The 27,329-nt window shown below is 45.4% G+C and overlaps 1 protein-coding gene across 6 annotated transcripts in view; it reads right to left on the minus strand.

Annotated features, from left to right (window-relative positions):
- bbc (choline/ethanolaminephosphotransferase 1 bbc) overlaps window positions 1-27,329 on the minus strand; it is a 178,108-nt gene that overhangs the window by 111,580 nt on the left and 39,199 nt on the right. For 3 of the 6 annotated variants that reach the window (XM_075886361.1, XM_075886362.1, XM_075886363.1), the window contains exons 2-7: window positions 23,010-23,157; window positions 20,246-20,387; window positions 15,538-15,622; window positions 13,807-13,938; window positions 12,793-12,924; window positions 8,389-8,547 (exon numbers count right to left, since the gene is read on the minus strand). In XM_075886361.1, coding sequence (XP_075742476.1) covers window positions 8,389-8,547; window positions 12,793-12,924; window positions 13,807-13,938; window positions 15,538-15,622; window positions 20,246-20,387; window positions 23,010-23,157 — 798 coding nt within the window. The remainder of the gene's footprint in view (window positions 1-8,388; window positions 8,548-12,792; window positions 12,925-13,806; window positions 13,939-15,537; window positions 15,623-20,245; window positions 20,388-23,009; window positions 23,158-27,329) is intronic. The other 3 variants (XM_037420249.2, XM_037420252.2, XM_037420248.2) reach the window with 2 other exon arrangements.

The raw sequence follows: 27,329 nt of genomic DNA on the forward strand, positions 1-27,329 counted from the left end.
CCCGCACTTGGAACAGTTGTCGTCACGGGCCGCTGTGCCGCTCGCTGCTCAAGCACATACTCGCCGAGCAGCTCTTCAATTTGCGGAAACTGACCCTGCTGTGGTCCACTGAAGCCTTTGCGTGAAGCTTTGCTGTCGACAATTTTCTGCTTTTGTTTCCACCAGTCCCGCACGCACGTTTCTGGAACTCCGAACGACCGCGATGCGGCCCGATTTCCGTCCGTTTTTGCATACGCGACTTTTCTTTTAAAAGCGGCATCGTGGTGCACTCGAGTTTTTGGAGTCGGCCCTTCCATGCCGTCGATGCTAATGCACTACAAGATGACGAACTCCTCAGTACACATACGAAGTACCACACATGGGAAACACAGGCAGAAATGGCCGAAGCGCCATGCTGACGCACGTAGGGGGCGGTCATTTTGAAAATGCCGATGGCAATAGAATGAACGTATTTATGTTTTTTTCGTACTCAATTCTAACGCGCATGCGATTTATGAACTCGCTTAACCGGAAAAAAGGTGCGCGTTAGATTAGAGTAATTACGGTACACAGGACGAGAGAGAACTAACAACGTTTACCGCTTGACACTTAATGCGCTGTTTAAAGAAAAACGAGACACGAAACATAATCAGAGGTACAGATATGAGTGCAAATTAACAAATGCCCCAGCTATTACTTCACCGTGTTTGAAAAGCGCACTCCTTGCAAACGGCGCCTGTCCAGCAAGCGAAGTGATCTTTGCACGCCCGGAAACTAAACACAAGTTTTCAAATACAGTGAAAGCTCGTTAAACTGTACCCACGTAAACAGTAGTTTTGTTTTAAAAGTAGTGAAGTCAAATCCCCGACTCGGCGGTCATTGAACATAATGCATTTTGTATCCGCATAAGCCCTACCAGCTTATCGCGTATGTATCGGTTAATAAGTAGTTTTTCCAATTTTCGTTGCGCACTCGCCGTGGCATGTTGTCCCCCACTGGGCGTCCCGACAGAACAGCAAGCCCCAGAGATTGAAACACGCCTCGCTTGTTTGTGTTGATCATAATGGTGGCTGTGTTGGTGAGCGCCATCTCTTGGATTTTTCTGCAACAAGAAGCACTCGGCCGGTTAGGCTTCTGGTGTTGTCCACGCGATGGTGCTTTGCACAAACACGTAAAAACAGTGTGCGCTTGCTTTGCCTCCTTTGGCGCCGTGCATAGGTGTTCTCTGGTTGATCCGTGCCGTACAGCTCTCGCGTCGTTTTTCCCGTGTTGTGTATGTGTGCTTGTGCTGCTTCATACTTGCGTCATGCCGAAGCTGGGACAAAAGCATCGAGTGCTGAAAATAGAGGAGAAAATGGACATACCGTAATTACTCGAACCTAACGCGCATCTTTTTTCCGGTTAAGCGAGTTCATAAATCGCATGCGCGTTAGAATCGAGTACCAACAAAAAAATTGCGGTCAATCTATTGCCATCTGCAAATCCAAAATGGCCGCCCCTTACGTGCGTTGGCATGGCGCGTCGGCCATTTCTGCCTATGTGTTCCCCATGTGCGGCACTTCGTACGTGTGCTGAGGAGTTCGTTGTCTAGTAGTGCATTAGCATCGACGGCGTGGAAGGGCCAACTACAAAAACTCGAGTGCACCACGATGCCACTTTTAAAAGAAAACTCATCGCATGTGCAGAAACGGACAGAAATCGGGCCGCATCGCGATCACTCGGAGTTCCCGAAACGTGCATGCGGGACCGGCGGAAACAAAAGCAGAAGATTGTCAACTGCAAAGCTTCACGCAAAGGCTTCAGTGGACCACAGCAGGGTCGGTTTCCGCAAATTGAAGAGCTGCTCGGCAAGTATGTGCTTGAGCAGCGAGCGGCACAGCGGCCTGTGACGACAGAACTGCTCCAAGTGCGGGCTATGCAATTAGTCTTAGAAAAAGGTCTAATGTGGAGCCAGTTTAAAGCGAGCAGGTGCTGGCTAACTAACTTTATGAAGAGGAAAGGCTTTTCCCTCCGAAGGGGAACATGCATTTGCGAAAAGTTTTGCGGAGGAGTACGATGAAAAGCTTCACTGTTTTCAGAGGTTCGTCCTAAACTTGCGGCGCAAAAACGGCTACCTTCTAGGGCAAATCGGGAATGCCGATCAGACGCCTCTTTACTTCGACATGCCTGGCATCACAACCGTCGAGAAGGGGGCGAAGCAAGTTCGCGTGCTGACATCGGTCCACGGTAAAACTACAGTGACGGCAATGCTCTGTTACACGTCAGATGGGCACAAGCTTCGCCCGTACCTCATATTTAAATGGAAGACGCTCCCGAAAGGAGTCGTTTTTTCGAGTGGTGTGATCGTGCGGGCCAGCGAGAAAATTGGGTGCGCGTTGCAATCGATGTCTTATGTTTTTTTTTTTTTTTTCGTGGTGGAAATCGGGTGCGCGTTACAATCGAGGGCGCGGTAGAATCGAGTAAATACGGTAATTCGTGCTAATGAAAGTGGCACAAAAAAAATCGGCGCTGGCTCGTGAAAAGGAGCTGCCGTTAACCACGGTGTGTGGAATCTGGGATTCCAGAGACAAGTTGCTCGGCAGTGTTGCTGAAACTGCGAAAAGGTGCCGGCTACGCGGTTCGGCGTTTTCGGATGTAGAGGAGGCGCTGATGAAGTGGCTAAAAGCTGCACAATCAAAAAATCTGCCTATCAGCGGACCCCTGCTCGTGGAGAAGGCCCTGGTTTTTGCCTCGCAGCTCAACCATGACAACTTCGTGTGCAGCAATGGCTGGCTGGCCAGATTTAAGGCGAGGCACGGCATTACCACGAGGACTGTTTCGGGAGAAAGTGCTGCTGCTGACGCGGATGGCACGGAGCAGCAATAAAATGGTCAGCTGAAGGACATCTTGGAAGACTACGCACCTGATGACATCTTTAATATGGATGATTCGGCGCTATTCTTTAAGGGGGGATGCGGCGTTGGGATCGTGGAAAATGGCAAAAAAAAATCGATTTATTGAAACTCAAGTTTTCAGTTTCTGGAACCCTTTTTCTATCTGGTTCCAAAATATCTGCACTGAAAACCGCGCAGAAGTGCTTCAGAAAATTTGTTTCACCCACCTAGGTAGCAAAACTTTTTCTGGAAATGGCAAAAAAACAGCGATTTAAAAAAAATTATAGCTTCGCGATATCGCGATTCTTGCGTTGGGAGCCGGCTTCTTGGGCTCATAGGAAAGAACATTTCTCCATGTTTAACTTTCCCGCCTCAGATGGCTCCTCCCTTTAACAACAAGCGCACAAAAAGCAAATGTTTGAAGGTCGTTTTGAGGCCCTTGATTGGCTGTGGCCGCCGTGTTGCCTCAGCTCGCCTCACCATTGGCCCGATGCTCGCTCCGGGAGATCGTCTGCTGCTTCTGCATCGCGAGGACATGGCTCTCGAAAATCGCTACTTGGTGACGTGTTCACGGCTCGATTATCACTTAAGATATAATTACGCTTTAGTTACGAGCAGTAAACAGATGCGCGATCACGTTACTACGAGCGGGCATGCGGTTTACGAGCGCGGCGCGTCATCGGAGTCGCCTTTAGCCCTAACTCCACCGACAGCGCGACTGCGGGCAGGAACGATGCGCTAGTGCACTTGTGGCGACGTGCTTTTTGCGTAAGCAACGAAGCTGTGAGCGGCGGCACGATCTGATTAGTACGAGTGGCCGCACCGGATGCACGATCAGATTACTACGAGCGGGCGTGCGGTCTACGAGCGTGGCGCGCCATCAGAGTCGGTTTTAGCCCTACCTCCGCTGACAGCGAGACTGCGGGCAGGAACGACGGCGCGCAAGCGCACTCTTGGCGACGTGCTTCTTCGCAAAGAATGAAGCACATCACTCGCTAGCTCGTCTAAACCACGTACGGGCATTTTAGGCATCGGCAGCGGACAACAGAGTCAAACTCGCTCGCCACCCCCCCCCCCCCCTCACTGCCAAGGATTGCTCGGAACAGCGGCTAGCAGTTTCGTGCGACGTCACTCGAGAATGCGATGCCAAGCGCAGTGCGCGCCGATTTTTTTGTCATCGTAGTGACACATTTCGCGCATCGTCACCGAACGCCGGCGCCAAGTGCATCACGCGCCGGCTGCACTGTCCACGCGGCCACGCACTCCACCGTCATATGGAGTGCTGACAATGAGCTTTTTTTGATGTGATTTAGACGTGCTTGGAGCCGTGCTTGGAGCCGTGCTTGATATCGCCACGAATGTCTATGAATGTTCCGAGGCAATGAAAGCCTCTTAGATTAGAGTTTCCGCGATGGGCTGTATGACGATGCTTCACGGCTAGAGCGGTAAAAAAGCATATATGAATCAGGGGCATGAATTTTTATATGCCCGTTTCGCGTCACTAATTATACTGCTAAACATTCCTGTGCCACCAGTCTTATGCCCATAACTTTGTTATTTGGAAAGAAGGCATAGGCCGTCATGGTGTGATCCATTTTTCTGATGCAATAAACATCTCTCCAAATAAAGAAATGTTCAGTGATTATTTATAATCAAGTACTTAATTACAACTTCAGCACAAAAAATATGTGTAATCATTTCAGTATATGGTCTTATTCAATTACAATCTTTTCTGTCATACCTATCACACCACTCCATACAAAGAGCTTGGTCTGAAATCCATACTTGTTCTTTGTAAATCATGAAAAGGAGTAAATCATGAAAAGTCAAATATCACAAGACAAACCTGAGATCAAAATTTTTAGGTGTCTTAGGGACGTAAAGAAAAGTTGAAACTTTAAACGCAGTTTTCTCAATACTGTTATTTTGACATTATGCTCAGCCCCTCCACATGGTTCAATGAAGAAATAATTTGTTTCTCGTAAACTATTTGTGGTATCGCTTCAAAATTTTTATGGAAGCACTGTGAGGTCATTCTTAGTGTCTGTGCCAATTTTCATCAATACCCAATGAGAAACAAGAAAGTTTATCGAAAAAAGCCAGTCGAAAAACTTCTACAGGCTTTTTCTCACAAGTGTGTTTTGGACATTGTGCATTGCTCGTGGAAAGAGTAGCAGGAGAATGATTGGACCGAATTTGATTCTGTTTTTTTTCCCTGAATCCCTGAACACTGCGTGTGGGTACAGCAATCTTCAATTTGTTTTATGCCAGTTTTTTTTTTCTAGACGATGATTTCTCCACGCCACTGTTTCTGACAATGCGTGTCGGCAGCCATGATGATCTCCAAAAAAAGAGAACTTGTTAAGGAATCCTGAGAGTGCCATACCCTTTCTTTTTCTTTTGAGTAAAGATCAACACCATTCACAGCTTCCTGGCATGTTTTGTTATAGCGCTAGGCTTTCCACGAGCAGACCATAAAATTGGACCATGTAGCATTATGTAACTTGAGAACTACTGAAGGTATAGTGATGAAACTGCATATTGTTCTATTCGAGACACTTATGAGTATGCATGCCAAATTTCATTGCTGTAGGTCAACAAACAAAAAAGTTTTTTTTTTTTCAATGCCACCTCCCCACTTAGGCTGCTACAAGACAAAACGCTCGCGTTCAAAGGCGAGACGTGCACCGGTGGCAAGCATGCAAAAGACAAAATATGAGTGGCATTTTGCGTAAACATGACTGGAACTGACAAAACTCCGCTCCTCGTGATTGGAAAGTCGGCGAAGCTTAGATGTTTCAAAGGCACCCGGTTGCCATCAGAGGTCATCTATCGCAGCAACACCAAAGCCTGGATGACGGCAAAACTCTTTGAGTACGTGCGCCTCATCGATCGTCGTTTTGCGGCTAAGAACAGAACAGTTGTTATTATTTTAGACAACGCTTCGGCGCACGCCGCCTTGGACAACCTGACGGCTGTGAAGTTGGCGCTTCTGCCACCAAACACAACAGCGATTGCCCAGCCCTTGGACCAAGGCATCATTCGAGCTGTAAAACAGCTCTACAAGAAGAATCTGCTGCACAGATTTCTTCTCGCCATTGAATGTGGCAAATTATTCTCCATCGACCTGATTGGCGCGATTCACCTGCTCGAATACTAGTGGCGGCAGGTTGAAGCAACCACAGTTTAAGATTGCTTCCAGCGTGCAGGCTTCAGTGTGTGTGCGGGTGACGCAGATGACGCCAGTGACACCATCGACCAGACTTTGGACATCGTAGACGAAGCTTGCAAAACTCTGCTAGCTGAAGTGCTGGAGCGGCAGGGCGTTACTCTTCAGAGACGCAGACAGTGATGTTCAGACATCTCAGGACATGTCCGATGAAGCCATTGTTGCCTCGGTTGTCGAAGTGTCGCCAAATGATAGTGATAAGGACGACATGGAAAGCAACAACACGAGTGATCCAGGTCCGAAAGTGGCCGAAGCTGCGCATTGCGTCAGCATCATGCGGGTATTTGTCCAGAAGAGGGGGCTGGCGGAAAAGCTGGCTCACAGCATAAGTGAGTTTGAGGCCGCTGTCGTTGCTGCTAGGCCGCCGCGTCGTCAAATGAAGATTACAGACTGTCACGCGAAGTTAATAAATTACTGAGAGTTTTTTGTTCTTTCACCGCACTCCCTGAAGGTTTCTTTTTTTGACAGGTAAGTGAGCGACCTGACGCTATTTTAGTTAAGCAGTACTACCGTTTAGTACGTACTTTTTCCGAGCTCTGGCCAACTACGGTTTAACGAGGTTTTACTGTATATAGACACGTACACATATACGGTGAATGACGGCAGCGATTGCAAAAAAACCAGTCCGAGACTGTCCATAAAACTGCTATCGAAAAAAAAAAAAAAAAGAGAGCAAAGCCGAATGTTGTCAGGAAGCCACACCAAGCGCACAGCGAAACTATGCACGTGCACACGGTGTCAAGAACGAAGAGGGAACGACACGGATACAGACACCACGGAAAACTATTCGGTTAAGGGCCCTCCATATGCAACGTGGCCCCACATACGTGATGCTAACTAAAAGCGCAGCACTGCCAACGTGCAAAGGCAGTTTTTTTTTGTGTGTGTGTGTTAGGGGGGGGGGGGGGAGAGGCAACCTCGCGCATGCTTCCGCGGCGGCGAAAATGGCGGCAACGCAGGGTCATGGGGTGTAAGCCTGCCTGCCCACATCTCGCTCATCCGTGCAGCGCTCGCTCTCGCCTGATGCACCCTGCGCGCCGCCGTCGCTTCGTCGGGTCGACGGCTGAAAGCGGCGGAAGACACATGCTCGTACCAAAATGCTGTAATGTGGAGTGAAAATTCCTAGATTGTCCGTGGGGAAAATTCCTTATATCAAGGTTGTCTCCCACTGTTACTTTGTTACATAGAGATAGCAAATACATGTGCTTCTATGAAGCAATGGTGGGGAATAGAAAAATTTCGTTATATAGAGAAATTCGTTATATGGAGGTTCGTTATATGCAGGTTTAATTGTATCCGAAGGCACGCAAAAATACTGTTCGATATAAATGTGTGAATTTCTACAGTTTTACAAAGGAATTTCAAGGAGATAACTTACGAGTTCGATATACCCAAAAATTCAATATATGTGGGTTCGATATAACAGTGTTCGACTGTATAATGGTGTACGTACACTGCTCGGTTTTGTTATTTGAACTTCTCATTCAACTTATTTTATAGACTGAAAAGCTGAAAGCTGTCGTGAATTCACAGAAATGTTGCAGCACACAGACACTAATTGACCTTGCCATGCAGAAGGTCGCAATGTTTCCTGAAATGCTGCAAATGGATGGAATCAGCACTTTGTTGCTCTTCAAAAGACAGTAGGATTGGGCGTGTTGGTATAACATGATAAAGAGTGCTCACCAGCGCAAACGACGGGACAGGAGGGGACAGGAGAAGAGATGAGACAGAGCGCTGAACTGCCAACAATTTATTTTTTGGGAAGGTCATCGTTGGTCAAACAGGTCACTGTATAAATGAGAGGCTGAGGGAACATATGTACAATGTGGATCACTATAAACAAAGATGGCTGTCCGTTCACTGCAGCACGTGTGGCTGCCAGCCAATATTTTCAGAGTGTACTATTGTCGCAAGATGCAGGGATCGAACCACATGCGAGATCACAGAGGCAGAAAAGATTTGCGCATTGAAAGATGTTTGTGTTAGAAACCCTTCTGTCGCGCTCACCGAAAAGGAAAAGTTGCTCCTTTGCTTGCTGGTGTGATGTACTTATGCATTATCATTGTGTTTCGCGCATGATTGTTGCGACTGGAAACTGTATAAAAGCGAAGACCTTGGCAAGAAATAAATTGTAGGCAGTTCAGCACTCTGTCTCGTTTCTTCTCCTGTCCCCTACTGTCCCATGGTTTGCACTGGTGAGCACTCCTTATTATGCTCTTCAAAAACTGTCCACCACACATTGTGGCCTTCCACACAACTGTTTCACCAGAAAACGCGGAAAAGAGGCGAGAAGTGAACACCCACCACAAGCCTGTTGGTGACCTTGGCAGCCACCATGCCAAAAGCAATGATGTACAGGCATGGGTGGTTTTCGTAGATGCTGGTGCTCGACTTCTGGTAGATGATGAACGCCGGAACCACTACCAGTGCGATGGGGATGCTCGGAGAAAGAACACTTGTGCCCTGTTCAGCCAAACAAAGAAATGGCCGCGGTCAGTCTACGAAATATCTCGACACAACAACCTCGAATTTGTGCAATGAAACAAGCACAGAAGTCTAGAGTCCACTCAACCTGCTTTTGAGCGTCAAGGCCCCGAAGGAAAAAACGCATCTTAAACACTATTTGTAACTGGGACATTAAAGCATTTAAAATGCATTCCAAAGCTAAATATCTACAGTCACACAGTGTTGCCGGAATGAGACCCAAAATGTGGTTCTCTTTAATTTAGCAAACAAAGTTTGATATCATGCAATCACTTTTTTCTATAGTTGATTGATTTGTGGGGTTTAACGTCCCAAAACCACCATATAATTATGAGAGATGCCGTAGTGGTGGGCTCCGGAAATTTCGACCACCTGGGGTTGTTTAACGTGCATCTAAATCTGAGCACATGGTTTCTTTTATGGTTTGGAATATATTTAGTAAGGGTTGCGGGTGTCTTCTGAATGAACCTCCTTTAGTTCCCTATGCTATAAATAGGAATCAAGGAGAGATGGCAAATTGAAAAACGCAAGTTTTTTTTGCCCGAAAATTACATATTTTTACTTTCTCTACTTTAACAACATAAAACTGAAGGTTGTAATTATATTCCAAGTAGGTTAAAATCTCTTTTGAAGAACACAAAAGGGCTACTAAAAAACTAAATGTGCTGATTGTTTAGAGCCTTCTGAAAATTGTCACCTGGCTGTGACATCGCATGTTGCATGAGGAGCTCACTAAAGCCACATGCTTAAATTAACCATGATTGCCAAGCTCTGAAGATGGAAGAAATCATCTTAAAAAAACTTGTCTTGTCCAGATAAAAGAGCTTTCACGTACTTCTTTAAAATGAGTTTTTCTAATTATCCATTTTTGGGCAACTTCTTAAGTTTGGACATCATGTTTTTAGTACTTGTGAAAGTCCGATTAGACTGAAATTTTGATTGATGATTTATCTGGGGGTTTAACGTCTCAAAACCACCATATGATTATGAGAGACGCCATAGGGCTCTGGAAATTTCCCCCTGGGTTTCTTTAACGTGCACCCAAATCTGAGCCCCTAAGCCTGCAACATTTTTACCTCCATTGAAAACGCAGCTGCCACAGCGGGGATTCAAACCCGCGACCGACGGGTCCATAGCCGAGTACCTCAGCCATTAGACCACCGCAGCGAGGCACTGAAATTTGGCCACATATTCCTTGACATGCGAAGGGTGCAAGTATCTCATTTAAGGCATTATGTTGCCTGAATAATTATGTGCATGAAGTAATCAATTAGTATGGGTTGAGTTCCCTAAAAATTCTCACAAAACAATTCTTTTTGTTCATCGAAATATTTTACACGGAATTCTTTGATGATTGTATGCATTCTACAGTTATTTCAGAGAAATATAGGTGGCTTATCACCATGAAAGTTTAGTGGCATAAACATTTGTTTAAAATGAACTATACTTGACACATTGTCATTGCATAAAATGAAAACTGTACAACTTCCTACGAAACTAATTACATATTTGAAATCAGCATTAAAGCCCATATATACAGTAAAACTTTCATTGCCCTAGGCTACAGACTAATGCAGTATTTTTTTTTTTTTTTTTTTTCAAATTGCGTCTCCCCTAAATGAAACTTCTACAGCTGTGTGAACAGCAAAATTTTGAGTGTGAAAAGAGTTCATAGTATGAAGTTTTAAGTACAAATCAAACTGAATGCGTTGTAAGATATCTGGTCAATATATTTCAAATACTTCAAAGTGACATTGCAGAAAATATGTAGCAGAGGACCTCTAAGCACATCCTTACGAGAAAGGAACATCGAAGTGTTTCTTTGGCAAGCTTGATGAAGTACCGGAAAGATGATATTCCACAGATGTTTTATTGAGGATCAGAGAATGCAGAGGCTAAACTATATTTATGTGATTTGGTGCAACCAAAGTGGTGTCAGAACTCTTGACATGTGAACCAAAAAGACACTATATTTTTTTCTTTCAACATCTGTGAAGGTCCAACTGATGTGGCGGACAAGCCCTATGAATTCAGAGTTCCTAAGCTGCCTCATAGACATCCACATATATAGAAACGTCTGTGATTACGGGTGCCAAAAATCTTTGACGTCTAACTTTCTGCTTGAATTTCAGGTCCAAAACGACATTAATTAAGCCACCACCTCTGCCACACCTATCAACTCCATGTTGGAACCACCGTTTCCTTGAGTTAATACATTTGTGACCGTAGCAGAGTCTGAAAGGTAGCTCTACTGAAATGCGAGTGTGTAATGGAAAAAAAAAAAAAAAAAAAATCTCAGGGGGCCACTGCCAATCTGACGATGACCGTATTTGTCTTCGTAAAGTTTGCATACTTCGAATAGTAAAACTCTGGTGCGAATCAAATCAAAGAGCAAACACTATTTGAGATATATTCGAAAATTAAAGTACTCCCACACCCCTAAAAAATTGTTTATAACAAAAAAAAAAAAGAATTCTTGTGAAGTTAAAAAAATGATGAAAAACCCCACTCTAGTTCTCTCTTTCAGGTTGCAAAATCCACATCTGTTCATCCTTTAGCGACTACTTACACCAAAACTTGTGCTCACCAGAACGATTTGTCTAGGAGTGAACATATTCTTCAGCAAGCGCAAACTTAGTTCAGAAAAGGCTTTTATGAACCCGTATGCACTTGTGCATCGGCAATTGTGGGAAGTCTTTGTGATACACATTCAAACTAATTTGACAGACCCCAGGAAGAATGTTGTTTTTTAACTGTACAGCAGTAAATATGACAAACTGAATTTCCTTTTTTTCCTCCACTGCGGTACGTTAAATGAGTCACCAAATATCAAGAAAGAATTGAAGTGAAAAAGAAAAAGACCCTTTCTGTCAGTGGGGCTCACACCCCTAATAACTTTGTGCAAAGATAAGATGCTCTTTACTTGAGTGCCAGTGAAAAAAAAAAAGGAAGACTTTTCTTTTTACCATCAAGGAACCACCCCTTTAGCCAATGATGTTGCTGTGTCATCGTGATGTCACGGCCAACCGCCCTCCCACTGTACTCACGAGAGGTATAAAAAAACGCGTTCTTTAGTGGTCACGAACCTCAACAAATATTACTGCCTGCGCCGCTTGCAACAGTCTTATCAGTTCGTTCATTGTTGTCTTGCAAGCTGACTTGAGTGTTGTTCATCTCAATTGTATTTCCATGAAAAGCCTTGTTTGTGTATTGTGTGCAGTCTGATGAGCACGATTTCCATCTTGTTTCATCTACTGCATCAGCAGTCTGAGCTGCCTGGAAACAGCCGCTGATACTTGCACCTTTGATCGGTGCTTCAATGCCATGTGTGATGCAATGTGGTCATCGTAGCGAGCATGAAGCGCCGTGCGCTCTGCTGTTTTGTTCCTCCTGCATCTGAGGTGTATGTCTCTTCAGACTGTGACATAATCGTGCTAGTGCTATCTTGTCAACTTCTTGTCATGACACCACCCTTGCCGGGGCAGTGCCTTGTGCATGCACGCTTTTCAGGAACATGCACAAGCATGACTGAGCGAATAAAGAAAGAGGGGCTTTCTCCTTTGTGTTCAGTGCGATGTCATTTGTCACGGAAACACTACACACACGTCTGTTGTCAGACTCGACAGGTAGTGAGAACTGCTTGTTCATTTCTCATCGATTCTGTCAGTAAGTTGTAGGCAATAAAGCTGCAATTGACTACTCCAGCTGACCAACAAACTCTTTTACGTGTCATGTTCTGACATGAAAACAAAACAAATTGAACTAAATCTTGATCTTCCTTCAAAATTAGACTTCCAGAGGATCTAATTAAAGGCACAGATAGGAGCTTAAGTACAAGCGCTCCCTGTACATAGGCGCAACGCCATTGGCCATGCTTTCACGATGACTCCATTGGGCTGCAAGTCTTTTTTACTTGTACTCGAATATAATAGTGTCTTACAGTTGCTGCCTGGGCTACGAGTGGCCTAGGCAAAACATCCCAGGAATCAAACACACAAAAATAACTAATAATGTGGATCATGGCCCAATTGGTAGAGTAACTTGAAGGTATTGGGTCTGGGTCCCACCAAAAGAACAGGTTTCCTTTTTTTTTTTTGTACACTTTTACTCGTGCCAATCTATGTCACTCACAATTACTACACTGTTTTTTTTTAACAACGTCCCCCACGCTTTCTTAGGCCTCAACTCATTGTCTTGTGCACACAAAAGCAGATTGCAACTTACGGCAACGGTCGACCCGTTTTTGCCCACACCGCCCGACAGAATGACGGCAATGTCCGTGTAGCACATGATGATGGAGACAGAAAGCGCTGTTGCCACCGGCAGGAGCCGCAGTTCCACATTGAACAGCGGCAGCTGAGAGGCCACCACCCCCGTCAGAGGCCGTGCAAGCACCGGGCAGGAGGAGGGCAGGCAGAAGCACAGGCATCCATTCGTAAAGAGGACAGAGAGAAAGAGAAGGCTGTTAGTTGAAAGGGAAAGAGGAGGCACCTGTACAAACAGTCATCTTTCTGCTCATGTTCGTCAACACCTAATAGTGGAGGAATGGTCCATTGAGAAGTCATACAACGAGCCAAGCCTACTATTTGGGCAGTAAGCTATAGCTCTAGTAAGAAGCAAGTGTTAAAGGGCTCAGAGAAGTCCAATCTTTTACCAAGACACAGACACACAGAGTACGTCTTTGTCTACGTTCCCTGTGCTGTGAAACAGTAAGAATATGCTGCACCAACTAACCGAACACTCTACTTGGACAATTAATAAACTGCCCAATACAATAAGTCTGCAATTGATTTAGCAACAAAAAAGCCAGAAATATTTTGCTTTATCACTTAGCAAAGCTGACAAATGGGCGACGGTCAACACCTCTCAGAGACAAAATGCACAAGCTCTGGGCTGGGCCTCTGAGGGAGTTGGTATAAATTTGAGCTAAAATTGTTTCAGAGGCCTCACACAGATAACTATTGAGAGAGAGCTCAGACTGTTGCTAATGCATCCTGTCCCTATACAGAAGTCAAGATGCCAAGATAGGCTGAAAAAAGGTTACAGGCTCGAGTAGACAAGCTGCCAAAAAAGTTCGCCAGCCGCGCATGCAGATTGCTGCACCTGTTTTAGTCACGGGAAACAAGTTTGATTAGTGAGAGAACCGAGTTGACCCTCGGTGGCATCCCAAGCAGCACAGACGCACAGACCCGGTGAAGATGAGCCGTTGCCAAACCTTGATGCCGCTGGCAGACTTACGGCGACTGTCGAGCCATTCTTGCCGACCCCGCCGGTAAAGATGGTGCTCGCGTAGCTGACGAGGGCAATGCTGCCAGCGGTCAGCCCCGAGCAGAGGGGCAGGAACTTTAGGGGCAGCTCAATGAGGGGAACCTGCACAGGCCGCCCCTCTTGGTTGCCCTGCTGTGCTATCATCGGGCAAGAAACCTGCTCGCTCATCTGTTACAAGACCAGCAGGTTACTGCCCAACAATGCAGTTGTACAGGATCCCGTCTCAAAGATGGTGTTTAAAAGGAGCACAAAAAGACATCCACTCCTGTAATGATTGCATTGTTCTAATAAAGAAATTTGTGAGGGCTTTTATAATGGGCAGGGTAAAATTTCCCAGAGAAGACTCAAGTTGCAACACAGTATTATAACAATGGCTACCCTGAACATAACCAAAGAACCGGGCAGAAAAAAGACTAACTTTGCATTAAGGGTGCACAGTGACTTTGCTTCTAAGAAAGAAAAAGCTTGTGGGCAAGAAACTGCCTGTATGGGCATGAAGAATGGTTCTATAGATATTCTGCATTATAATAATGGTAATAATATCCAACGTTTCACATGACAAAAGCACAATATGATTACAGTACACTCGCGATAATTCAAACTCTGATAATTCATACTTTTTGTTAATTCAAACAAAATTCAATTTTTTGGCTGGCTCTCTGTAATTTCAATGTATTTAGAAGCCTCTTAATTCAAACTGCATGATTCGGTTAATTCATACTTTTGTGGTTCCATATCAGAAAATATCTGCTGCTTTCCCACAACTATTTAAAAATTTGGGTGTTTACATCGTCCTCACAGTCTAAAAATGAAAAACGCTTTGCTAGTAAACAAATGTTTGAAGTGAAGCACACACATCGTAAACAGCGATGCTTCTCAACTCGTAAAGAGAGCTTTGTGCTGAAGGCACATACAGCAAAGAAGCAAATGGCAACTCACAACTTCATTAGGAGGCCTGATCAGGAGTAAATGACCGTTAAACTTGTGGAACTTACACCTAGGCTTTCTGTTCATTGCGTATAGTAAAGGTTTTTGTAAAGGTTTAAAACGCTTTGAAATATTTAAATGTGGTGAAATCAATGCCTAACCCTAATGTGTGGTGTCACCTCATTGACAGTCATATATCTGAGAACACCTGATAATTCATACTTCTTGATAATTCAAACAAAATTCACAGGTCCCTTCGAGTTTGAATTAACAAGAGTTGACTGTACATTTGTGACCGCAGCAAATCCTAAAAGGCAGCTTTGCTGCAAAAGGAGAGTGTGATGGTTTGAAGCACACTAGAAATCTGAAGAGGTCACTTCCAATTGGAAATTGAGTGAACACTCTTTGGGAAGTTAGAAATGTTCGAATAGTAAAATTGTGATGCAAATCGAATAGCAAACACTATAAGAAAAATATTATAATTCTGAATATTCATGCACCCTTACTTGAAACACAACCATGAACCATATCATTTATTTCAGAATGAGCATGAAAATTTTAATAATTTTGGAGGTAATTGTTGATATTTTTTCTAATGTTGACACCGAACATGGTTGAGAAGTGACCCTTATATGAGACATGAAAAAGGCCTTTTAATTTGCAATGTTAGGTGACCTTGTTCAAGTCACACACACACACATTGAAAAAAGCTCAGGTGTTGGCAATGTAATCAGAGAGTCTAGTAGAAAACAAATGTTGGTCCGAGTCTCTCACCTTGGTAGCCCAAATGTCAGAACCAAAGACGGCAGAGATAATGTGGATCATCATCACCGAGAACTGTGCTTCAGTCACATCGAACCTGTGCAGGCAATGCACAGATGATGAACAAAGCACTGAGTTCAATAGGTCAGCAAAAATCGTGGCGCTCAGGCTCACTCATGAAATATATTTAATGCTTAGGACTCGCTCGGATTCAGACTCGCTGAAGTTTCTCTGACTGAGACTCACCAAAATATTGTTTACCTGGACTCACTACTCGGCCCAAGTCAGAGTGAGGCCTAGTGAGTGTACTCATGAGCGAATATCCCGACCTAAACAGAGTTCCAACAGAAAATGACCATGAGCAAAGGCTTAAGCCATGGCCACTTAGGAATCAGACGTAAACATCAACCATAAAATGCTAGAATAGCTGTTAACTGTGGCACTTTTGAGACACTTGAGTGACTGCACATGGCAGATTACTTTGGACCAGGCTAAGGATTCAGGAATACAGCAATTTAATCATTTAATAAAGTGAAGATGAAAATTGAAGAAAGAAGAAGGCATAAATGAAAAGTTACTTTATGGAATTCATAAATGGTGCCAAGAAACTAGTGCATTTTACATAGTCATCGCCAGGGCTAATTTTAGTTTTGATTCGAACCACCCCCACAAAATTACAACAATATCATTGCATGGAAATCAATTTCTCGTGCAATGCCGAAACGACTGAGGCCCAAGAGCTTTACAATCAGAAGGCCAGCTTGGCCATGCAGAAGCTTAGTTTTATTTGTACCAGCCACAGCGTTTTTCTCCGACCGCCTTCTTCTGACCACGACGTTTTGCTCAATCGTGCCAGGCGCAAATTATGTTACACCATCTGCAAATGTGTAAACTTTGCATAGCACAATTTTAAGCCACTCCATTCCAAGAAAGAAGCATTCCAAGAAAGTGAATAAATGTGGTGTATTATGCTAGTCTCATTAATTATAATTAGCATGTCATCAAGTCCATTTATTACCCTGCAGTAAGTAATGTTCTACTTTTACATAACAAGAACAATATCTTAGGCTCAAAATGTGCGCACATTTAGTCTTTGGTTGTATTGATGCCAATAAACGAAAAATGGCAGTTTTGACATTGGTCCTGGAATGACCTGTCAAACATTGTAGGGCCCTCACCAAAGCAATTAGTATTGGCTATAGTCGTATGCCACACATTGAGATTAATTACCGACTATAATGAAAGTTCCAATGAGCAATGTGTCTAGCTCGCTTTAGGCCACAAGTCAACGCAGCGAGCAGCACAATCAAGTTGCAAACACAAACGTTCCCACCACTGCTGAAGGAGATGATGGCTGGAAACGTAGCAGAAAGCCTGTTGAGGTTGCATATTTTGACATCAGATGCTGCTTTAGCACAGAAAGCTGCACACAAGTCTTTATAGCAACCAGCACTCCGCCATGTCTGGCAGTATAAACAACTACATAAACACAACAAGCAACATTTCCAGTAGGTGCACATGCACATTCTGCGTGCGCTGGAAAAGTTTCCAGCAGCACTTGAAGCCTAGAGAGTGGGTTATCACTATGTACAAGGGGACTTTAAGCCCAACTGCATCAAGCAGGTATAACTGTCGTTCAAGCGCACGAATAAACACAAAGAAAGAGAGGACAAGCGCTTCTTTTTCAAAAGAGAAAAGGCTTCTATCCTTTTTTTCAGGATAGCGAAATGGTTTTTCAATCAAATGATTGATATGTGGGGTATAACGTCCCAAAACCACCATATGATTATGAGAGACGCTGCAGTGGAGGGCTACGGAAATTTTGACCACCGGGGTTCTTTAACATGCATTGAAACATGCACACGGGCCTTTTTTCAATCAAACAATCAATTAACTCGTGAGATGACGGAAGCTTTTCACATAAGAAAAAGAGGAGAACAATGCCTCAGCCAGCCTTCTGTTTTGCTGCAGGATAAAGAGTTTGCTTTTCTAGATTATGTTTCTGAATAATTTTTCTACTTGTACTCTGTACTCTCGAGTTGCCACTGGTGTACTTTTTGCCTGCACACGCATGTGTTGTTTTTGATTGCCAGCGAATATATTCTCCTATTTCCAATAAATCGGCTGCTATCCTCTTTTTCAGGATACTGAAGTGGTTTTTTGATCAAACAATCAATTGACTTGTGAGTTGACGGAAGCTTTTCATATAAGAAACAGAGGAGAACAATGCGTCAGCCAGCCTTCAGTTTTGATGCACGATAAAGAGTTTGCTTTTCTAGATTATGTTTCTGGATAATCTTCCTGCTTTTACTCTGTATTCTCGAGTTGCCACTGGTGTACTTTTTGCCTGCATATGCATGAATCGTTTTTGATTGCCAGTTTATATATTCTTCTCTTTCCAATAAATAAGCGCTTGTCCTTTCTTCCTCTGTGTTTATTCGGCGCCAAAAATAGGCAGGCTAAACACACTTTTAGGCCCCCAAAATTGTAAATGTAGACGCAATAAAGTCTTGCGAAAGTTCGAATTTCTGAACAAATACATGCCGAACCTGAGTCTACGACAGAACGCAAAAAAACATTGTTTTAGTTTATGATAGTGCAAAGGCACTAATAGCTTAGCATTGGCCGTGCAATTTTTGTTTTCCACAAGGTTTGCAGAACATGGTCTCACTTTTTATTGTTAAACATGGTGAGTTGAGTGTCCAAGGACGAATATACATGCTCCTGGATCTCTTTATTTTCAGCGTGGCTGAGAAGGACAGCACAGGATCAAATAACCAGACTGGTAATAGGCCAGAAGGGTCTTTTATCCTTGTATTAACTGGTTCTTATTTCAAGCAGGCAAGAGAAATGCATGCACTGGGCATTTCCTCTACAGAGATTTCCAACGCGATGCACCCTTGAAAAAGGTGAAATTTCAGAATGAACACCGCTTGCCCTTCATCTCACGAATCGAGCTGACATATACAACAAGGGATGGTCCTGCATACGTCAAAGTAGTACGAGACATTGCGAGAATTATCCAAGGCGACGTGTGTAATTTGTACAATCTGTTGCTTGAATAGAAGTATGAAAGTAATAGAAATATTGAAACATACAAACAGAATCAGTGCGCACTGTTTTTTTAAACTTACATGCGAGACTAAGCTGGCTCCATTTTGGTTGCGTTAATGTTCTCGCCGTTCTCGCATTGTGCCGGTGCTACCGCTGACAATGCTGGGCGTGTTTTTGGTGCATCGTCCCTTAAAACAGTTCTAGTGACACAACGTTGTGTATTGTGGTAAGGATACATGAGCTATGCCAGCCTCTCCGAATGTGCTTGCCTAGAGGGATCCATCTCAGAGGAATGCGCAGTAAAATACAGAGAACGCTGAAACGGCCCACCACCAGTTGCGTGCACGACCTAGCTTGGGCATGTCATGCCAATGTAACTTTGCCTGCACATGACATGTCGATGAGTCTGTGTCGTGCGGTCTTCAGGCTCCCAATCGCTATGATGCCGAAGGACTTTGGCTTGCCAAGTCTACAACGAGAGAGTGGCAAAGGTTTGCTCACCTGCTCGCATCATGCTTTCACGGCTCGTAATGAAAGTAATAAAAAAATTTTTGTAGAACAAAGCTTTTTATTGGACACACTACAACTTCTAGTGCCCAGCTAAAATTTTTTATGTGACCTGGTGAAGCACCCTTTGAGAATAAATGACAAACAAAACAACGTGGACACCTTTTTTACCTACACTTCACTTTCGTCTGATAACACCGCACGGTTTCACATTCGTTCTTCAACATCCTGCAGCTGCACAGAAGAACCTCCTTTTCTCTACACGTGCGAGCAGATGCCACGAAAATACACGTGTAAAAGCTATTTCGCCTTCTGATGGGCTAAGGGCCTTAGTAACCTTGACAGTGCTGAAAGGAACTTTGCACACCATAGAGTTCTGAAAGCCTGTAACGTTAATGCCGGTCTCCAACTGTACTGGAAATCAAAACTTGATGCTAAATAGTGCTTATATAAGCCCAGGTTTTGAAAATAGGCATTTATAGGCACTTTAAATTTAAGTGGCAGAGTAGGAAAACAAGAAACAAAATAAGCATTTGCCTATAATCTGGTCTTTAGTGATGACCCTGGCCTGTGCAGTTATTGATTGCTGGTTCTATGCTTTGATTAAGATTACGTGTTTTTTTTTTGTTTTTTTTTCAGATGCCCCATCTTGCTTGCGACTGCCTCATTGGCTAGAACAGGCTGTGCACGGACATACTGAGCAAGACAGCACTGTTCCTGAACAAGGCTGTGCACGGACATACTGAGCAAGACAGCACTGTTCCTGAACAAGGTCAGGCTTAGCCACTAAGTGCCGAGTGTCTCCCTGCGACTACACACAGCATGCAAGACAATACGCTTTTTTCAATCGGAATGCGCCAAGAAAGAACAAGCAGGGCAAAAATAATTTAAAAGTTAGAAGACAGCCCACGCTGCAAACACCATGGCTCTTTAGCATGTGCGCAGACCTCCTCAAACCTATTCTCATTAATTCAGCATTTTCTTAAGTGCTGTGGCTGTCAGTTCAAAGCCACACTACAATAGACAATCCAATATTCCAATAATGAACGCAGATGCTAGTGGCAGTCGTGCTGCCAACATCCTGATGTGACCGGAGACTGGCATGCTTGTCGGAGGAAAAGCTTCCTAACGGAGAAAAGCGAAACGACATGGTGCTCACTTTCCAAAGCGCAGTGTCCCTGACACGTAGGTCTGCCAGTGGGCGCAGTAGAACAGGGTGATGGCCACAAAGCACTGGAAGAACATCCAGCCAGGATACGAGCCTAGCTTGACAGCTATGCACACCGCCAGGGCTACAAACACTGAAAAGAAAGACGGCGCACGACGAATGCTACAGCACCATGAATAAAGTCGCCCACAAGTGATCTGTGCCCCCCTCCTATCCTCCCCCCCAAAGTTTAAACGAGAGTTCATCAAAAAGACACACTGTCATTCAGCTAGGGCTCAATAAATTAGTAGAACGAAAACCCCAGGCTGCCATCACGATAGTTTGATGGACGGCATATTTGCAGGAAGACGTAGTCAAGTACTTGAAGGAGCAGCGACAACAAATTTCAAATTTGAGATGAGGCGTTCATTTGATTGTTGGCTATGCATCAGCTGTTTTAGCTATCCATGAGTTTTTTTTTAGCCGAGTATGAATGGCATCCGTTACGTAAAAGTTATTCTATTTCGAGCGCAAAGAGTGTCCAAAGGATTAAAGGAACGTTCCTGGCCATGAGACACCAGCAGTGTTTCAGCGCATTCGGGGAGCTTCTACGCCATGCCTCAGACGCCGAGTGACGATGAGAGTGCAGCGATGACGTCAACAATTTGTGTTGTCATCATGGTGTCTACATGTGGTACCATCTGGTGGCGGTGCTTGGCAACGGCTTCACTTGCTTTTTTGCTTGGTTTGTGCAGCGTGTTCATGTGAACCCTGCGTTTTCGATGTGCCACATCGAGCGATTTGTCATGGAGTCGTGCGCTCAAATGTCATTACTTGAAGCTACTGTCATCGTGAACAATTGAAATGCATGCAGCGTTCATATGTCTTACAAGCCAGCATGGCCCAGGCGTGCGTCTCCAGCTGCCTCGTTGCTGCTTGTTGAAGCATCGGTTTTAGAATCACTGCTCAGAGGAAAATAAAACCAAAAATAATTTGCCACGCCCCGAATCGCCACGATTCCAAATTCCTCAGCGTTTTCATTGTCGCTTGTGGCCGCTGAACTGCACGCTTTAGCTTGAGAAGACGAGAGTTTTAGAAAGTTATAGAAAGAAGCAGGAGCGGCAAATATTTTAGGCATATGTCATCAAGAAGTTGGGCAGCAAATGCATTAGTAAACCATCTGTTGACCTGTTTTCTTGTGAAGTAGACTATCTCGACGATTAGAGTAGTAGGTGGTTTTATTTGGTTTTATTTTGGTAAACAGTGTGGCAGTGCTAACGGTATCCCGTGGTTTCTCAGCTTTATTTGTACAACGAATGCAAAATAAAGCTTAGTTGCAAGTGCGCCTCTGTCCTGTCAACTACTTCCTCTTACAATATTATATGCGGCGCTACACACAATATTGCCACACAGACAAGGTCAAGTGCTCATCCTCATACTATGTGTGCTCTTCCAAAGGTGTTAATTTTTTGTTCTACGTTATTGAAAACCATGAAAGAGTTGCAAAAATTTATTTAAAAGTGAGAGAGGAGTAGCATGCATGTCAAGCTGCAAGCAAGTGAAGTGACACTGGTGTACAAGCGTGGGGTATGCCAAGCATTTGAACAGTTAAAGAAGCACTGAAAAATACTGTACACCATGCTTTGTTCTGTTACAGTAATAAGTAGTTAACAACCAGCTTATGAAGACTGGAAACCTGGTTTGCTCAATCGCACAAGAGTTAATTATTTGGAGGAGTTTTTACAACACCTAGTCCCAGTTTCAGTTATCACCAAATGGAGTCAGACTTGGCTCAGCCTTAAAACACAGCTTGCCCCGTGAACACACGCGGGAGCACCATGTTAACAGCTGCAAAAGGAAGCAAGCCAGCACGAGCTCATGACACAGTCGGTAGCTGGTCATTGTTTACATTCAAATCAAGTAGTTGACGCAGTGAGGCGCTCTATTGCACATTCAGTTTTGCAGCACACACGTAAATTTTATTTTAAGCAGATTCCTCCAGATTCTTAACCATGATATTTGTCCCACAAGCTAGCTTGCCTTCACAATTTTGAGTTAGTACTTCTTTAAACAGAAGGTTGACATTTAGGATTCCTCAAAAGCTTTGTAACAGCATTCTTTTTACTATGATGGCTTCATTTAAGATAGACATGAGTAAGTGTTTGCAAGTAATGACTCCTAAAGCAATGAAAAGAAGTAGCATCAGCAAGTTTATCCACAGTGCGACAAGAAAACACACAGTACATAATTTTGCACTAACACACAATATAAGAAACTTTTTATAATTAACAGCCTCTCCTAGTAAAAGATTTGAAACAAATTTTGGACAGTAGCTGTTATGATAATTTCACACTGGCGATACGAACGCTTTCTGATGTAGGTCACTTTATAAAAGCCTAATTCTAAGCAAGCATTCAGAACCCACAGCACCAATCTGTGCCATAGGAGCCATTTATGTTTACAAAATGCCTGTTGAGAAATTCACAGCAAAAAAAGCAGACTAGACGAGAAGGATGTGTACAAAAAGCATCCTTCTCCTCTGATGGCGTTTTACTGTGAATATGAATCAACTAGCCCAAAAGTACAACTTGACACACCGAGAAAGTTCACCATGCATTTTTGAGGAGTAAAGTTTAGAATAAGATCAGTATTCAGAATCAATTTTATTATTAAAAGTTGGGTAATGTTACAACCTTGAATTTTCTAAATCTTGTGTGGAATTTTAAATAAGTGGTCAGTAGCAGTAGCTCGCAGCACCTTGTCAAATGCCTCTCACCTGTCGAGATGGAGTCGCAGCCGTGGTCAAAGAGCTCCCCCAGAGGTGTGTTAGTGCCTGTGCGCCGTGCCTGTTTCCCGTCGCAAGCATCCAGCGTCTGGTAGACGAAGAGGCCAAGTGCACACAGCAAGAACGCCCATCGTGGAACCTGCCAGCGAGAACGTTTTTCAGCCGCTGCAACTTTGAACTAGCCCTGCTTTTACGAGGAACTTGCATGCCAGAGAGCGATACAGACAAAGGTTCATCCCACTGTGTCACTTAGCCAAGACACAAGATTCAGCCCAGGACTGTTTGTGGGCTGAAACACAGGCACATGACAATTTTCTGTCCAAGATGCGAAGGAACACCAAGGCTCACAAATTGCCTTGAAAAGCACTTATGCTGAAATTACCCACAAGATTTAATGAAAAACGAAACACCGCTACAGTGAGTTATCCCAAAATTTCAGCAGAACAATGGGAACTCTTGAAATATCGGTACACAAGTGTTCCTGCGCACTGCCTCCACTGCAATTGAGCTTGAAACAATTGGCTTGACGCGTCGGTCAGAGTTACTGCTGCGTATTAGGTAATAGTACACCCAGCATGCTTGAGGCCCACCTAATAGGAGAGAGTGAGTGAGTGAAACAACTTTACTGAGTCTACAATAAACGCGAGTTGACTAAGCATCACCTGGCTAGGTGCACTTGGGGACGGTCAGGTTAAACCTGTCCGCTCTCGCGTGAGCCCTCTGGGTGGCCAGGATTTGGGAGGTGAGGTCCTGGGCTTTGTTGAGCCTTTTCATTTACCTCACGGCGGAAAGGAGGGCCGGCAAAGGCACAGCCCCACAGGACATGCTCGAAGTCTGCATTACCCCCCCACAAGGGGAAATCCGAGCTTGAGAATCGTTCGAAGTATATTGTGTACAGTGCCGCAGGGCTCGGATAGGTTTTTGTTTGGAGCAGCCTGAGAGCAAAAGCTTGGGTCCTGCACAGCGAGGGGTGTGCTTGCAAGGGTTTTTTTTTTTTGTTGTTGTTAAGGCGTTTATTAGCCGGCAACGAGCGAGAATATACAATGGCGACAGTCACAGTCAAGCACGGGCTCTCAGCGCGAGCGGCGTCCTTGTTGGGTAGCCCCACTAGAGGGTACTCAAGAGCTCGACCCATTTCCGAGTTCGGAGGCTTCGCTACAATTACCCCGAGGTCGAAGACGGAGCCGCCTGGCGACCTAACAGCTTGTTACTATGAGCAGGTCATAATAAGCCTTCAGGCGCTCCACGTTGACGATGTCGCGCCCACGGCGGCGCATGTTCGAAGATTGTTCAACGGGTTCGATCAGATAGTCGACGGGTGAGGTGCCCTCGATGACACGGTAGGGGCCTTCGTATTTGGGACGTAGTTTGGAAGAGAGGCCAGCTGCAGAGGTCGGGATCGAGAGCCATACAAGCGCACCAGGAAGGAACGTGGGCTCAGAAGTGGTGAAGCCATCACGAATACTCTTCTGCCGCTCTTGCTCTTGCGTCGTAAAAGTCTTGGCAAGCTCGCGACACTCTTCAGCAAGCCTGGCTGTCTCGGAAATAGGTGTACACTCAGATGGATCCGGCGTGTACGGGAGTATCGTGTCCATAGTGTGCGACGGGTGCCTTCCGTACAGCAAGTAGAAAGGTGAAAAACCAGTCGTGCTCTGAAGGGCGGTGTTGTAGGCGTAGGTGACGAAGGGCAGTATATTATCCCAATTAGTGTGGTTGGCAGCGACGTACATAGAAAGCATGTCGCCGAGGGTGCGGTTAAAGCGTTCGGTGAGGCCATTCGTCTGTGGGTGGTAAGCAGTAGTTTTGCGGTGGACAGAATGGCACTCCGCCAGAATGGCTTCGACGACTTCCGACAAAAAGACACGGCCTCGATCGCTGAGAAGCTCTTGGGGTGGTCCGTGGCGCAGTATAAATTGATGCAGCAGGAAGGACACAACATGGCGCGCAGTAGCCGCAGAGAGAGCGGCGGTTTCGGCGTATCGCGTTAAATGGTCAACAGCAACGATGGCCCAGCGGTTACCAGCCGACGTCAGAGGAAGTGGTCCATACAAATCGATACCTACGCGCCCAAAGGGACGGTCAGGGCAAGGTAACGGTTGCAGACCGGCGTGCGAAATGTGGGCTGACGGTTTACGGCGTTGGCAAGTGAGGCAAGAGCGAACGAACTGCTGCACATAGCGGTACATTCCGCGCCAGAAGTAGCGTTGTCGAATGCGATGGTAGGTTTTGAATACCCCAGAGTGCGCGCATTGCGGATCAGAATGGAAGGATTCACATATCTCTGACCGCAGACTGCGGGGTATCACGAGTAACCATTGCCGGCCGTCGGCGTCGTAATTGCGTCGGTGTAGAAGGCCGTCACGGATGGCGAAATGGCGAGCTTGACGACGCAAGGTACGCGTGGATGGCGTTGCGGATGGATCAGAGAGCATGTCGATGAGCGGGCCGATCCAATTATCCTTTCGCTGTTCAGTAGCGATGATGTCAACATCAATGGCAGAAACAGCAGCCGAGGATACTGAGCAGAGCACATCACCTTCAGGCAGAGGGGAGCGCGAGAGGGCGTCGGCGTCAGCATGCTGGCGTCCGTTGCGGTACAGCACGCGGATGTCGTAGTCTTGTAAGCGAAGAGCCCAACGGGCGAGACGGCCTGAGGGATCCTTCAATGATGAAAGCCAGCATAGTGCATGATGGTCGGTGACGAAATCGAATGGGCGACCATACAAATAAGGTCGAAACTTTGTAAGAGCCCAGACGATCGCCAGGCACTCTTTCTCCGTGACGGTGTAGTTTTTCTCGGCTTTCGTGAGCGTACGGCTTGCATATGCTACGACATATTCAGGGAACCCTGGTTTTCGCTGCGCCAGGACAGCGCCGAGGCCTACACCGCTGGCGTCCGTGTGCACCTCCGTTGGGGCTGTGGGGTCGTAGTGGCGTAGAATGGGAGGCGACGTCAACAAATGGCGGAGCTTCGCGAACGCGTCGTCGCACTCGAATGACCAGGAATTGAAGGGCCCGTTACTTCCAAGGAGCTTCGTCAGCGGTGATATGATCGTGGCGAAATTTCGTATGAAGCGTCGGAAGTATGAGCACAGGCCCACGAAACTACGCAGTTCTTTGACAGATGCAGGTTTGGGGAATTCGGCCATGGCCTGAAGCTTGGCAGGATCAGGAAGAATGACGTCTTTGGACACGACGTACCCCAGTATGGTGAGTTACCGTGCTGCAAAGCGGCACTTTTTCAGATTTAGTTGCAAGCCGGCATTGCTCACACGTGCGAAAACTTCTTTCAGACGTTGGAGATGCGTGGAGAAATCCGGAGCAAAGACAATGACATCGTCGAGGTAACACAAGCACGTGTACCATTTCAAGTTGCGCAGAACGGTGTCCATCATGCGCTCAAAGGTCGCAGGTGCATTACATAGACCAAACGGCATTACGTCGAACTCGTACAAGCCGTCTGGGGTGACGAAGGCAGTCTTTGGTCGAGCGTCGTCAGCCATAGGTACTTGCCAGTACCCCGAGCACAGATAGAGAGAAGAAAAAAAATCGGCTCCATGAAGGCTGTCAATCGCGTCATCGATGCGTGGCAGTGGATAAACATCCTTGCGAGTGATCTTATTGAGCCGTCTGTAGTCCACACAGAATCGCACAGAACCGTCTTTCTTCGCAATAAGAACAGGAGACGCCCATGGACTGTCCGAGGGCCGAATAACGTCACGTCGGAGCATATCGTCAACCTGATCATTAATTACTCGACGTTCAGCAGGCGACACGCGATATGGATGTTGCCGTAAAGGTGGATGGGCACCAGTGTCGATGCGATGCGTAACAACGGACGTGCGACCGAGAGAACTTCGCCCGACATCGAAAGAAGAAGGACATTCTTGTAACAGGTCCAGAAGTTGGGAACGCTGTACGGCCGTAAGGTTGTCAGCGATGGAGGGGCCAAATACATTAGCAGACGACAAATCAGAAGTGGAAACAGCATTGATGGTACACGACCTGGGACCGTGCGTGTCATCGGGTACGTCCAGGACTTGTGCGTCGTCGACTGGTTCCACTCTGCCGAGACATTCCCCTCGAAGCAAGGTAACAGCGTACGGGGACGGGTTGGTTACAAAAATAGCAGTGTTGCCCTGGTTGACTTGCACGGTCGCGAAAGGTACTAGCAACCCTTTCCTGCTGCAAGCGCGGTCAGATGGCGAAACAAGTCCAATAGTGTCGGAGAGACCAGCGCAGTAGACAGGCACAGCCGTCGTCGAGTTTGGAGGCACTGTTGTATCGTCTTTCGTTAGAATCTTGCTCTGT

Source organism: Rhipicephalus microplus, chromosome 2 (assembly GCF_043290135.1).
Source record: "Rhipicephalus microplus isolate Deutch F79 chromosome 2, USDA_Rmic, whole genome shotgun sequence".
NCBI lineage: Eukaryota > Metazoa > Arthropoda > Arachnida > Ixodida > Ixodidae > Rhipicephalus > Rhipicephalus microplus.